General features: G+C 39.5%; 2 protein-coding genes across 2 annotated transcripts in view; both read right to left on the reverse strand.

The window, feature by feature from the left end:
- LOC104955390 (cytoplasmic dynein 2 heavy chain 1-like) overlaps positions 1–12037 on the reverse strand; it is a 164842-nt gene extending 152805 nt beyond the window's left edge. Inside the window, exons 1-2 of the mRNA XM_010782718.1 lie at positions 11976–12037; positions 11373–11386 (exon numbers count right to left, since the gene is read on the reverse strand). Of these exons, the coding sequence (XP_010781020.1) occupies positions 11373–11386; positions 11976–12037 (76 nt within the window). The remainder of the gene's footprint in view (positions 1–11372; positions 11387–11975) is intronic.
- LOC104955165 (leucine-rich repeat and fibronectin type III domain-containing protein 1-like protein) overlaps positions 2408–13873 on the reverse strand; it is a 136818-nt gene continuing 125352 nt past the window's right edge. Inside the window, exons 10-11 of the mRNA XM_010782412.1 lie at positions 11373–12477; positions 2408–3527 (exon numbers count right to left, since the gene is read on the reverse strand). Coding sequence (XP_010780714.1) covers positions 12470–12477 — 8 coding nt within the window. The 3' untranslated portion in view covers positions 2408–3527; positions 11373–12469. The remainder of the gene's footprint in view (positions 3528–11372; positions 12478–13873) is intronic.

Genomic DNA, 13873 nt, shown 5'->3' on the forward strand with positions numbered 1-13873 from the left:
ACTACTTCAATATCCCCTCATACCACTTTGTATTATTTCCCTGCTTAATGTGTCGGGGTAATCAAAGAAGGAAGGAAGCAGGGAATAGAGTTGCACAGTGGTGCATGGAGAAGAGACGAAATGGTGGGGATGTGATCTGCCGCCTGCGCCTCCCACCTGCCAGACCACTATAAGAAGCACGAAAACTGCGGCTGGAGTTGATCGGCGGGAGCCCGAATGGAGTTAGTGTGATGCAGCATTGGGTATTAAAGCTTGAGAGGAAACACAGAGCGGGAAAGACAGATTCGAGAGAGGCGGACTTGGAGGGTTAAGAGAAGACTGAACTGAGGGGAGAAACGCAGAGGGGGATACATGAAGGGAGGCAGCAAAGTGATCGTCGCCCGCGCTATAGGCAGTGGCAGGGAGGGAGCAAGCAGACACATTGAGGTTACGTTCAAAGGAAGCATGCCACTGCGGCGCGAGCGGAACAACTTGCAAACAATTTCCTTAAAACAGGTACTACTCACGCCTCAAATGTGAACAGGGCTATTCCATCAAAGCTAAAACAAACAACTGTAGTGGAATACTGGGACAACTCTGGCAGTATTCACAGGACAAGATGTACTGATTTTCCAGTTCGGACCGTCAACAAATCAACAGGCCCATTAAGCAATGTAATGCATCCAGTCATGTGCGGATTGTTGTCATTTCTTATTTCAGCAGGAGAGCAGAAACCCCTCTGTCATCAGTAAAGCAACCAGTAATGACTCTGATCATCCCGAGTCCTTTTTGGTCTCATGCTCCACCGCCACACGCACAGATAGCTCCTTACTCACTCTATTAATCTCTCTATCACTCTTTGCTCTTTTCTCTCTCACAATTGCATTTAACAGGATATTCAACATAATCATGCAAACCGAAAACAAAACATAAAAAAACACAAGCTATTTTAGCAATAGCATAGGATCTACAGAATTATATATAAAAATATATTAAAACATGCCTAAATGAGATAGATTATGCAAAATAGCAAAACAGATCACCCATTCCACACACGACTACATATACATCCCCTTAAATTAATCACATTATCTTGTATCAAAGAGGTGATATGGAGGTAAGCATTAAATAAGAGATAAAGATGATCATAAGACGGAAGAATTACCAGACAGATTAATGACAGAAATGAGAAGACCATTATCATAAAATACCGGGCTAATCAAGGATTATTATCATGAAACAGTAATGGAGCATCACAGAAGCATTTCTCATCGTTGCCGGTTATACCACAGAGTGAGATTCTTTATAATTTCCTGGCTTCTTTCACAGCAGCATGCACTGTGGGTACAGGTTTAGGCCTGAGATGATTAGCCTGCTAATGTAAAAGAATAGCACCGACATATTACGTGCAAAAACAGTCGGGCATTGTTCCTGATAGGCAACGTTTGTGATTAGCCCGTGGGTGTAAAGCAGCCTACATTTCCGATATTACGTCATATCGGACACACATCTGGATCAGCTCCGTTGTAGCCCCGTTTTTAGAGATTTGGGTACGGAGGAAAAGAGAGAGGGTTTTATTTTCTGACGCTGCGTGAGTTCCCTGACACACTGGGGACACATATTTATGTCTTGAATCTGCATGTACTGAAATAAACATCATCAACATTTATTTCGAGCTTTGAATCTGTCCACATGATGATAAATGTAAGTCCAATATTCCCTCTCTTTTCATCTCTCCTCTGGTCTCCACCAGCTCCAGAGGGACATATCTGGCTCTTAGCTGCTTAATGCTCCACCATGTTTGACCCATTGTTAATATAGTAAATTCAGATTATTGCAGCTTTAACTAGCATTTTACATATGGCAGTAATGAGATCTCATAATTAACTTAACACGGCACATAGTGAAAGTCTGAAATACACTTTTGCATACTGCATGGTTGTTTCTGTGGAAAAACGTCAGTTAAACCAACTAAACATTTAGTTGACTAAACTAAAATGACTAGTATGCATTTACCTCCACCCAAATCACATACCTTCATAACATCAACCAAGTTGAAATGTTCACCCATTTAAGTATTTGAGGTGGGGAAACAAACAAATACTCAATTGCTTTTTTGATTACTGTGTCCAATGTTTATCATCACTTGCACTGAACCTTGTGAACATTATATACCTTTTTTAAACAGCACGACTAAACATTGATATAGAGTGTTAGACACATAGGAAAATGGAAACAATTCAGCCAGTCTAGGAGAAAAGTGGTCCATTTTTGTTTTATTTTATTAAAAAATTCCACACACCATAAAAATTACATGTACAAAACTATAAGATTTGAAATTGCTTTATGTACACATACAAAAGGTAAAGCCCAAAGAAAAAGTGAGGAGAGCACAGAAGGGAGAAAAGTGAAGACGTTTTTTTTTTTATCTGCTTTTTTTGGGATGTGTCTTCTGAGATGGGTCAAACGGTTTTCGAGGTTCTCTGTCTATTGGCTCTTCTACCAACTTACATCTCTGCAAGGAACAATCATGATGAGAATGATAACAACCTGTGCACACACATCTGGAAAAACACATATCTGAGATGGCATCTGTTTACCACAGACCCCATTTACAATAACCAGCCAATGGTCAGAGCCAAAGCATGGCAATCATGATAGAGATGCTATTATAAAGCACATGTTTTGTTCTGATGATTATCATAAAAGGATTCGTCAGACACATACGAAGATGTCACTCTTTCCAAAACAACATGAAGTGAGATGTGTTATGCTTCATGCTGTGTGCAGGTAGCCACGCTCCATGGTGATGAAGAGGGTTGTGATTATGAAGATGTGCAGAAGGCCTGGATGACTACTACCATGATGTTAACAATGCAGTTCATATACAGTCATACAGCATTTTTCTTCTTGATAAAGTAGGTTAATTCGATTTTCAATTTAGATATCTAGACTAGGCATAGCCCGGTATAAAACAAATTCAAACCGGTTTGATATTAAGCCAATAACTGAACAGATTGATTTGTTCTTTCTAATGGGCGTTGCACTTTACTCAGCGGCTCCTAATTACTCCTCCAACCCCTAATGAAACTACAATTTGATCTCCTTCTTGTTGCCGACTTTCTCAGCTATGCAGTTAATTGAGAACTGTCCGTCAGACAGTAGCTCTTTGTCAAACCTACACAATATTATTTTAATCACCCTTTCATATTGCTTATTACTAATGCAAATTTGATTTACACCGTGGCGCTGATGAAGCGCCGTGGCTTATTTATGAATTTGCCAGAACATGTCATAATGCAAATGCAGGCTCGTCCAGTTGGCATCAAATCAAACTGGTTTAATCAGACCGGACCAGCTAAACCAAATGAAACCTACTCTGGATCTGTAAACGTATTTATTGACGATGAAGTTTAACGATGATGAAATCGGAAATTCACACAATTTGGCTGACTGATTCCCCCGCTACTTTATTATTTTGATCTCTTATCTGTTCATCCGTTTCCGTTTTGACTTCACACATGTGGCTTTCCTCCTGATCACTGGGTCTGAAAGAAAGAATGAGGAAAAACGCATTAATATAAAAATAAAAATAAATCGCTTGCATTTTACTGTAGACAAAGTCAAAACATTTCAAGCATTTGTTTTTCTTAATTGAACAAAAAATGTCATGGCTAAAGTTGTTTGAGGTTTAAACCCAAAATGGATTTAAAACCTGAAACACGAAAATAAATGAACTACGATGTGTATAAATATAATATGATCTTTAAATGCTAAAATTAATTTCTGGATAACATTTCTGCTATACATGTCATGGTCAATGCTGCTAGTTTATTTGGTGTGTGTGTGTGTGTGTGTTTTTTTTAAATGTATTTGTTCTAAACATGTCCACAGAGTCTTTCTCTGTCAGCAGCATCTCTGTGGATCAGACCCGGCCAAATCAGCAGCTGATTACACTTCATGAAGAGCACCTCATCCACTTTAACTCTAGGGATGGCCATGGCAGCAGCTCGGCTGCTCTGATAGAAAACATCTACAGCCCACGTTATTTAATCACATTTAGCTTTGATGTACTATTTGAAAAAGGATAACACGGAAATGGACATTCAATGTTAAGGCAGACTAATAGCATTTGTCAACTGTAGACAATGGAACTAACATGGGTGAAAATCCAGTGTTATAATTTGACAAAAACAACAAGATATTCTCAAAATTATGGTCAGCTTTAGGCAATTTCATGTATCTGCTTTTTAATTAGCAACCAAATCAGTTAAAACTGTTCAATAAAAATAATTATAGAAACAAGCATCCATGTCAGAAAATACATACATCAAGTAATACCATTAGAACAAAATCTATTTCCCTGATGAATAAATCCTTCTAAGTGACTATGGATTCATAGTGTGATGGAGGGAAATTGCCCAACCCACCAACCTTCATGTTAAACTCAAACAAATCTCCCAATGCTGACCTCATTAGTAGAGTAATGTAAGCATGCTAAAATGATTAGCTGTCACATTGTTACTCCTCTAGGGTGGGGGGGGGGCTGGGGCTATCAAATTGCTCACTGAGTGCTTAGCAGAAACATATAGGTTAACATGACAAAAAAATGGAATAAGTCACCTGACAATTATCTTAATCAAACTAACTTAATTAGATGCAATACTTATGCATCTAATTCTATCTGATCCTACTTTATTGGTACTTGCCTGCGACTGAATTCTCCAGGGTACATAACAAAAATAAAACAATATTCAGCACTTTACTGTATGGAGGAATCTGCTGCATATTTATTTACATTATTACAAAAATACTAGAAACATTTATCCTTAAAGCCATTTAAGTAATACTCAAATCGAGAGCTTCGTTCAGCATGACATTTTAATGTGATCTAAGTTAACAAATGTAAAAGGGCAAATATTAACCATCTGCTGTTTATATTGCTTGTAATTGGGATGAAGTAAACATCTTTTGAGTATTTTAACATAAAATAGTTTGATTGTGTTGAATTGAAACCCAAAAAGGCAGACCCACGAACACTTGCTGAATAACAAACATATGAAAAGGGTTAAAAACAAAAGCTTGTCCCTCAATACTAAACATCACCTACAATTAATTTATCAAGCTTTGAATCTGCCATTAACCAACAGACCACTACAAAGGGCTTTTTCCACAAGTATTTCTAACACCTCATAGATTCCAATCTAGAAATTCAACCGTCTTGAATCTCACCACCATTTCATTGAAACCGACCAATTCAAAAAACTGCATCAGCGTTTTGGTGAAAAGCTGCCGATATTACAACCAAAAGCCAATTTAAAACTATAACCTTCAACCTGCACAAGATTTTAATCCAACAACGGTCCCATTTTCTCTCCTGCCTGCAGAAGAAAATGGCTTTCTGCCGGGAAAGATAAATGGAAGGGTGCTAACTCAAAGGCCCTGTGGTCAATAGACGTGTGAGTGCTTGCTGTGCGGTTGATTTAACGGGTATTTCATTATCACTGTACATCATGTTTCACTTGTAAGGCAAAATTAGACATGGAAAGCATATTGGGACTAAAAAACACAGCATACATTTTCACCTAAAAAAAAGGCTTGAAATGAAAACTAAGCAGTTAATTAATGTCATATTGAATTACAATGCAATACTTTTTTTTGAAGTTGGTGTAAATAATAAACTTTCTAAACATAATTGGACTCCGCTGCCAGTAAAGTGAAAATGTTCTTCCCTAAATTAGTCTTTACTGTCAGCTAGTAAAAAACACAGCTGCCAACCTTTGCATGTAATTGACAGAAAGTGTCTTCTCTTTCACTATCATTTTGTAGCCCATTGAATCGTGCAACCATATGTTGTTGTTTGTTTTCCTATTCATCCTGAAGGTGCGCCATGCATCAAACAGTTTCAGTTGTGTGCAACTGATAAGATGCATGTAAAGCTGGTGTACTGGATGAAGCTGAGAGATGGAGAGGAAGGGAGGTTTGAATATAAATATAAATGGACGTTCATCTATACACACACGCTGAATTGCAACACAACTGACTTTGTCCTTGTATCAGTAAATGTCAGACAGCTGCGGTTGCTTTGGTGTTTAATTTGTAAAATGGCTATAAATATAATCACTGCTCCCTCATTGGCATAACAGGCTCACAGTGCCAATTAAAGATTATTCTGCTGTCCCGACCGAGAAGTTTAAATCACTTTCAGTGCCGCAGTATGCATGTGTCTGACTGATGTGCTATAATGGAAGAAAACATGCTTTCAGCCAAAGAAAACCATCCAACAGATTCAGCACTGTTTTATCTTTAAAATGTTGTTTTCCTTTTTTAGAAGAAGGTGCAAATATATTGAGATCAGAGTAAGTGCATTCTTTAGGGAGGGAGTAATGCGAAAAAAATCACTGTTGATATTTTTTGCTTTAAAATTCATCTTCTGAAATCTATTTGATGGGATAATGGTGGTGGGCTTTAGACTTTTTAGTGAGTACTCAAATTGACAGCAGTGCTTTCAAAAGGCTTAATATGATGCGCTGCTGATCTTCGCTGGAACACTGAGTGCTGGATCTTTTGAGGAACAAATCCCAGCAGTCCTCACATTTAAGAGCCGAACATGGCCCAGAAATCTTTCTTTTTTTTAAGGCTACTTCATGGCAGTTTAGTAGTCACAGCTTTCTACATGCTGTTCCTGGGTGGGCAACTGGCAGCAATGTCAACTTTGCAGTGTGACTGACACGTGAATCCATCCACCAAACAACTCAGGGACACTCTGACTCATCATGAAGTATTAACACATGCTCAGTTTATATTGTTCTCACAACATAATCTTTCCGTGTGTCTTTTGACTCAGTATGCATCCGCGTGGGGACGTATTTGCTCAGCTGAGAGCATCATCTGCCCCACTGCAGATCTTTTTTATAGCCATTTAGTTGGGGGAAAGGAGTCACACAATACAGCACAAAAATAAACATGCATTGTGTTAATGTGTGATCTATTATTCATACTACCATGTTTTCTTTTCGAGGGACCAAAGAAACCTCACTGCACAATACAGCCAGAGCTCAATGCACACTTGAGTAATCCTCCACACATCCCACTCGCTCTTCTCCCTTTGCGTTCCCCCCTCTGTTCCTTTTCTTACGTCTCCTTCTTAACTCTTGCCAGTCGTCTTCACAGCTCCTTCCCTCATTCTCCTCCTCCTCCTCCTCCTTTTTTTTTAACAGTCCTTGTCCTTTCCAATTCTCCTTTATCTCCTCTTATTCTTAAAGCTGCTTATCTTGTGCAGCCTCTCTACCCTATTTCACTCTTCCCCTGACGGTGGAATTCAAGAAGCAACACTTGCATGATAAGATCACTGCTGGAGCATCTGTAGATACCAGAAGACCTTGTCAATATACACTGAACGAGTAGTTTCAAATGATCCTACCCGTTCTCTCCCTTGTATAAGCTGCCTAACATTTATATTCTGTCATTTCGTCCCTTGTCCTCGCTCTCAATTAATCCGAAACCAACCAATCCATCGATCTTCCCATCTCTGTTTTCTCCTATTCTTCCCGCTTCCTGCCCCTTTCTGCACTTCCTTCTCTTTCTCCCCTCCATTTTGTTTTATTCCTCTTTCCCTCTATCCTGCAAGGCAATGTTCACCTTGCCATGCTCTTGTAGGACACTCTTCTTACATCACCACAGGTAAGACAACATTTGAGTGCAGAAACACACACACACACACACACACACACACACACACACACACACACACACACACACACACATTCCCCCCTTTTCCTTTTGTGAATGCTTTTCACTCACGCAGCTGGAAAGTCCTATTTTTAAAGAGGGCAGAATCGAGCAGTGATGTTGTGAGCCCAGGGTCATTTTAGTGTGTGTGTGTGTGTGTGATGTCAGGCAATTTTATAAAAATGTGATTATGTATGCATGGCCACGTCTATATCAGCACCACATCGGCCACCAGATGTGACATGCTTCTTAAATTGAAGTCATTGCAGGGCCCCGAAAGCCCACATAAAGGGAGCACATTGCATCCCCTCTACACCAAGTCTGTAATAACAACTCCAGTCTGTGTGTTTCTAGCAGTAGAGATAAAGCCTCAATCTGCAAATGAAATAAACTGAATGGTTGCTAGGAGGAGTGCTGCTGCAAAACGGCCTACCGATGGAAGCTGCCACATCAAGTTCACCATGCTGTGGTCTACATGCGATGCTTTAACTGATGAGACGTGATGCAACGAAACACACGTATTTGGTTTAAATCATCAGCTCATTAGCTTATTTGACAGGTTGAAAGACATCAACATGTCTGTTCTGTCCTGTGGCAGAGCAAATGTAACGCACATGTGGTGAACAGGGAAGTTTTAAGGAATATTCTTATACTCCCTCCCTCTATTTTACTCTCTTAAATGTAGAGAAACATAGCAGATCACTGGAGCTTAGCATATAGACTGAACAGTAGGGAAACTGTCAGTTTATCAGTGACTTCCTGTAGACTGCACCTATTTCCCACCCTACAGAGTACAACATAATCACACTAATTGAGACCTCCATGAAAGTTTAATTAGTGCACATATGGCCTCCTAACAGATATGTAACCATATGAGATGGACATATTTCAGCCTTAAGCTTTTAATGTGCCTCTGTGACCTCGGTCATCTAGGTGTCTCTGGAGCATCTGGTCAGCCTCATTCCCTTTTAAGAAAAAGTAAGGGAGATACATCCTTGATTTACCCTCCACTTGTTTCCACTTGTTCAAAGAGACCTTGCTGTAAACTTGACATATTTTTCTCATGCTGCCACACATGAGTCAAAACATGTTAGAAGCAATGCTGTGTCGCAGTGACATGCTCTTTTAAGGCAGCACCACAGATCTTGTTGATGTTGAAATTTAGCCTCGAGATAGATCTGTCACACGAGGAACAAAGGAGGGCTGCAGTCTATTAAAAAACCTGCTAACACGTGCTCAGTAATGACATGCAAATAACCATTGTTTTTAGTACAACAGAAGCACATGTCCCAGGGACAGCATTTAACTGTGCCAGATTGACTAAAAATCTAAAACGTTCTATAAAAGTTTGAAGGAAATTAAAACATTTATCCTTGGTATGACAGCCATATTAATCCTTTGTACTTATTCTCCCATTGCCAACTCTCCCTCCGGTGCAACACAATATATCATTACTTTGTGATGATGAGTTAGATACTGTAAATAGTTTAAAGCAAAAATCAATTCACTCCATCAAATTACCTACCCAACAGCAATAACATTGTCACTCCGGAAAAAGATTAAGTATGCAGTATACGATCTGTCCAAACTTTTTATGTGTACTGTATGACAACAACTACTGCCGCCAGAGAATCTAAATATAAAGACAGACCGGTACTCTCCTACAGTAACCTTGGAAAACAACTGAAGGCACTTTATAAGGTGCACTTTACAGTGCTATCTCTATTTTTATACCATGCTTTTAGTTTGTGTGTTTTGTCTAATGTTGTCTCTCTTTTGTGTGTGTTTTGCTGCAGATGTGTGTGTCGGTTTGTTTTTCCACGTGTAAGGAATGGTCATGATGGTTTAATAAATTACCAGACATGAAATGTTTGTTTGTATAAACAGCTTCTGGTATCTGACATCTGCAATTATAATCATACTGTTAATGTTGTCCCAAGAGGACACACACTCTCACACACTCACAGACTCTCTCACACACACACACTAACACACAGTTATAGTTGAACGTGAAAAGATAACTTTCATAAGTGAGTACCCTTGATAGTCACTCTGGTACTCACATCTGTGAATCAAAACTGACAAAATGTTGTATGACTATTAGTCCCTGCTAAATACATTAACCATCACTTACAGAAGAAAATAGCATCCCTGGTTGGCTGTTTGTTTAAAAGACAAGAACAGATCAAAGTAATGTGTAATCATAGTGCCTGCCATTTTAACAAAACATACTTTATATTAGCACAATAGGGAATTGTGCATGAGCCTACTGACGGCTGATATCATAAAGAAAATGTCAAACAAACAAAGAAAATAAATCAACAAGTTAGTGCCTCATTTCAAGATGTTGTTCGTAAGTCTTTTCCTCTCCCTCCGGGTATTTTCTCTTGCATTTTGATTATGTGGGTTTGTATTAATGGGAGCCAGGCAGAATAAATTAGCTTTAAGTGAAGTTACTTGGAATTGAAAAATAAAGTAATAATGGGAATAAAATAAACAACTACATGTAGTTAGTTATTCATCTTCATTGCACCAACATTGAATCGGAAGGACAGAACTGCAGGCAGAGCAAACATATCTGTACCCAATGTAAGTAAATCATTCTAATTGTATTCAATGATAATTACTTTACAGTATGCGTAGCGTGAAAAGATTATTACATATATAACTAATGTGGTTCCATTACTTCAGATAAGTCTAATGGATACAATTCAGTGTGTAGGACCATAGAGCTTAGCAAATTGCCTGACCAATGTTTCAGTGTAGAGTAGAGAGCACTGTTGCTGCTGTGCATTTGTAACATTTCATGATAACGGCTGATATAAAAGTGTTATGGGCACTATACAATTACTGGTGTGTTTTTTGTTTACTCAGAACAGCAGGTATATTGGAATAATATTTTTCCTTGAGGTTAAATAGGGTTATTACTTGGCATTCTCCATCAGTTGTGAGCTAAATGTGTGTAATGTAATTTAACCGATTATGCTATTGATTCCCTCTAATAAATGTGTTCCTCCGTTTTGACAATGAAAATCTCTCCATTCTGGGGAATGGATGAGTTCAATTCAGCAGCATCACACATCAGCCTCTGTCCGTGACTAAAGAGATATTGCTGACCCCCCTTTGTAGAGGCTAAATCCCTCCCTGAGGCTGAGGTGTTGGCTCATAACCATATCCACCCGGTGTATTATATTCTCCACCAGTATTCGATCACTGCCTCAGGCTGGAGGGAGGAAAAAAACAAAACAAAAGACATCTAATGAGAGGGGAAGAGAGGAGCATGAGATAGGAAGCAACCCTGGGGCGGGGGGGGGTGCATTTACTGTCGCATGTTGCGATATCGTCAGTGGAGACTAGTAACGAACCAGACCGTTTAGCCAGGGAGGCTTTCTCTAATTGTCTGGATCACAGCAATTAGAAGACACTCGCGAAAGTGTTGCCCTCATTAGGTAACACGGTACTTGTGGCAGGAGGAGACACTGCAAAGTCTAAGTGAGTCTTAAACGATAGGGCAGGGCCACAACATGGTGGACGGTCAAGGTGACTGCCAGTGGGTCACCATATGTTTCACTGATGAATGAGACTAGGTCATTGGGTGAGATAACTCTACATTTGGCTGCTTGTTCTGTTAAGGTTAAGAGGTTAATCAGCAGATTACTCACCTGTGTAAATGGGCCTGGAGAGACGTTAGAAAGGCTGGTCAAGTTCCACAAGGTCCTCACCTGTCACTTCCAGTGGATAGTGGCAGACATTAGAACAGAGCAGTAGAATACACAGACTAGACTAATAGATAACAGGCCAGTCTAGTCAAGTTTTTTTCTGCTGCAGATCAATGCACAGTCCAAATCCTTGACCAGTGTACATTTCTAGATCTGGGTCCACTTCAGTTCAGGTTTTTGTTGTATACTGATTTCCAGAAACAGACTTCTGATTGATAACAGGATTTAGTCAAGGTTCAAATCCAGCTCCAGTTGAGTGTAGTTCGGATCAGCCCAGCACAGTTCAGTTTTCATTATTCCATTATTCACATGGAATACAAAAGTTGAGCCATCTACAGCCAGCCATGTTGAGAGTTCCTTATGTTCAGAAAGAGTGCGCTGATATTGTTTTAATGTTCATATCCAAAACAGGATCCATTTATCCATTTGTGTGATAATAATTGCGTTCTGTTTGTGCAGTCTAACATAGTGTATATCCAGGTTGTGTGCGATTATCTATGCATCCAACTTTTACTGTTTAGCCATACATTCTCAGTCTGTTTTTACCATCTGTTGGGTGTCTGTCCGTGCATGTTGATGCTGCTCCAGATGGGGAGAAGTTCATTCATATTTTCCGTCCATAATCATGTCAAGTCTTTTTTTTTTGTTTTCTTTTGAAATTATCTACGCCCATTGTATCCACTTTCACACTGATACAAATGATTCAAGTGGAAAATTCAGCATTCAGTGCGTGCCGTTCCATTAAAAACTGATTAATGATGATCACACTGTCAGCTGGATCCTGTAGCAAGAGGCCAATCAGCAGGCAAACAGACAGCGGGCCTTGATACGATCGTCCAATCCAGACATGAGAACCAAAATCAGCAAAAAGTAAACCAGACAGTACAGGTCTATGACCCCATGGTACTTATGGAAACAAAGAAATGGGCACAGTAAACAGGAGATACGGGAGGGGGGCTATAGGGCCTTTTTTTCTTGTGTTTTCACCAGCTTCTCCCTGGTGGTGACGTTCTCCAATTCTGCCACTCAGAACAACATCATCAGGGTTCTAGAAAACAGGAGAGAAAGAACATAACGGTTTGAAAACAATCTTAAGCTATAAGGAAAAGGACAATAATGGAAAGATTGCACTGTACTGTTCTAAAGGGTAGGATTTAGAACACAGAGGTTAAAAGGGACAATTAAAACAGCTGAGGATGAGGAATAGGATATCAGGTCTTGACAAAATGATAGAAAAACAAGGTACTTGGAATATTTTACTGAAAACAGCACAGGGTCTAGTAGACACAATGAAGCACCTGTGAGATCTGTAATACACCAATTAGAATAGTGATTAACAATGACCATTAAGACGTTGACTGCCTTCAACATGTGGTGGAGAAGCCCAATTTAACTTTAAGTGGCTCTCACTTCTGCTGTTCGGTGTCCCTGGTTGAACCGGACTTGATCTTACCCAAAGGCCCGATTTATAACATTCTCTGAGGAGATTGTTTCATTGGTTTTTATAACTATTGCAAGAACTTAGAACTTTCAGAAAAGCTAATATTCACAGAGAAGACTTGTATTTTTTGTGAGTTTATTACCTCCTGAGGGGAACGGAAGAAATTATAAGAATATGACACCGGAGGAACACAAAGGTTCACGTCATGTTTTTTCTCAGACTTAATGGTAACATCAGACTTAGGGGAAAACGGACACTCCTAACATTTGAGTATTTTTTTTTGTAATGTATAGGCCTACATCACATGTTTGACATAATATCCATATACTTCCTATATAGCAAAACGTTTCCTTGTGTTCTTTGAAACATTCAATCGAAACACTTTCTCTCTTCTTAGGATATGTTAGTTGTCTTTTGTGAAAGCAGTGTCAGAGTGTAAGTGCTGTGCAGTCAGGAGATAAAATGCCTGCACAAACAAAGTCTGCTGACAGGGGAAAGCAAAGAGGTGCGATAGCTTGGAGATGGATGAAGCTGTAATTGCTTTGGTGGTATAATGCTGCAGCTGTTATTTGTTATATGTATGTTTGTCAGGAGGAATATTTCCTAACTGCATTTATGTACAGCCAGGGCTGTTATTTAAAAAATGAGGCAGAGTCTTTGTAATGCCTCAGTCTGTTTTCATCCATCTCAACCGCACCACAGCACCACTGTCTTCTCTTCCATCATCCTCCATTGCTCTCCCATCTTCTCTCCATCACCCTTTGCAACACGCATATTGATGAAGGAGATGGGGTGAGATAGAGAGGAGGAGGCAGTTTGCAAAGACCATAATGCAGTGCGAGTGGTTAGATGGATAGAAAGGGACACAAGGAATAAAATATAACTACAAAGACAACAGTGTTTTGAATTGAAAACAGACAAGGGCTAGGAAGAGATTAAACCAGCTGGTGCAAACAGCATTATAGAGAAGGGGCTGTGCCAGCAGAAATGAGGCAAATGGAGG

This window comes from Notothenia coriiceps, unplaced genomic scaffold (genome assembly GCF_000735185.1).
Source record: "Notothenia coriiceps isolate Sejong01 unplaced genomic scaffold, NC01 NC01_scaffold00024667, whole genome shotgun sequence".
NCBI classification, from domain to species: Eukaryota; Metazoa; Chordata; class Actinopteri; order Perciformes; family Nototheniidae; genus Notothenia; species Notothenia coriiceps.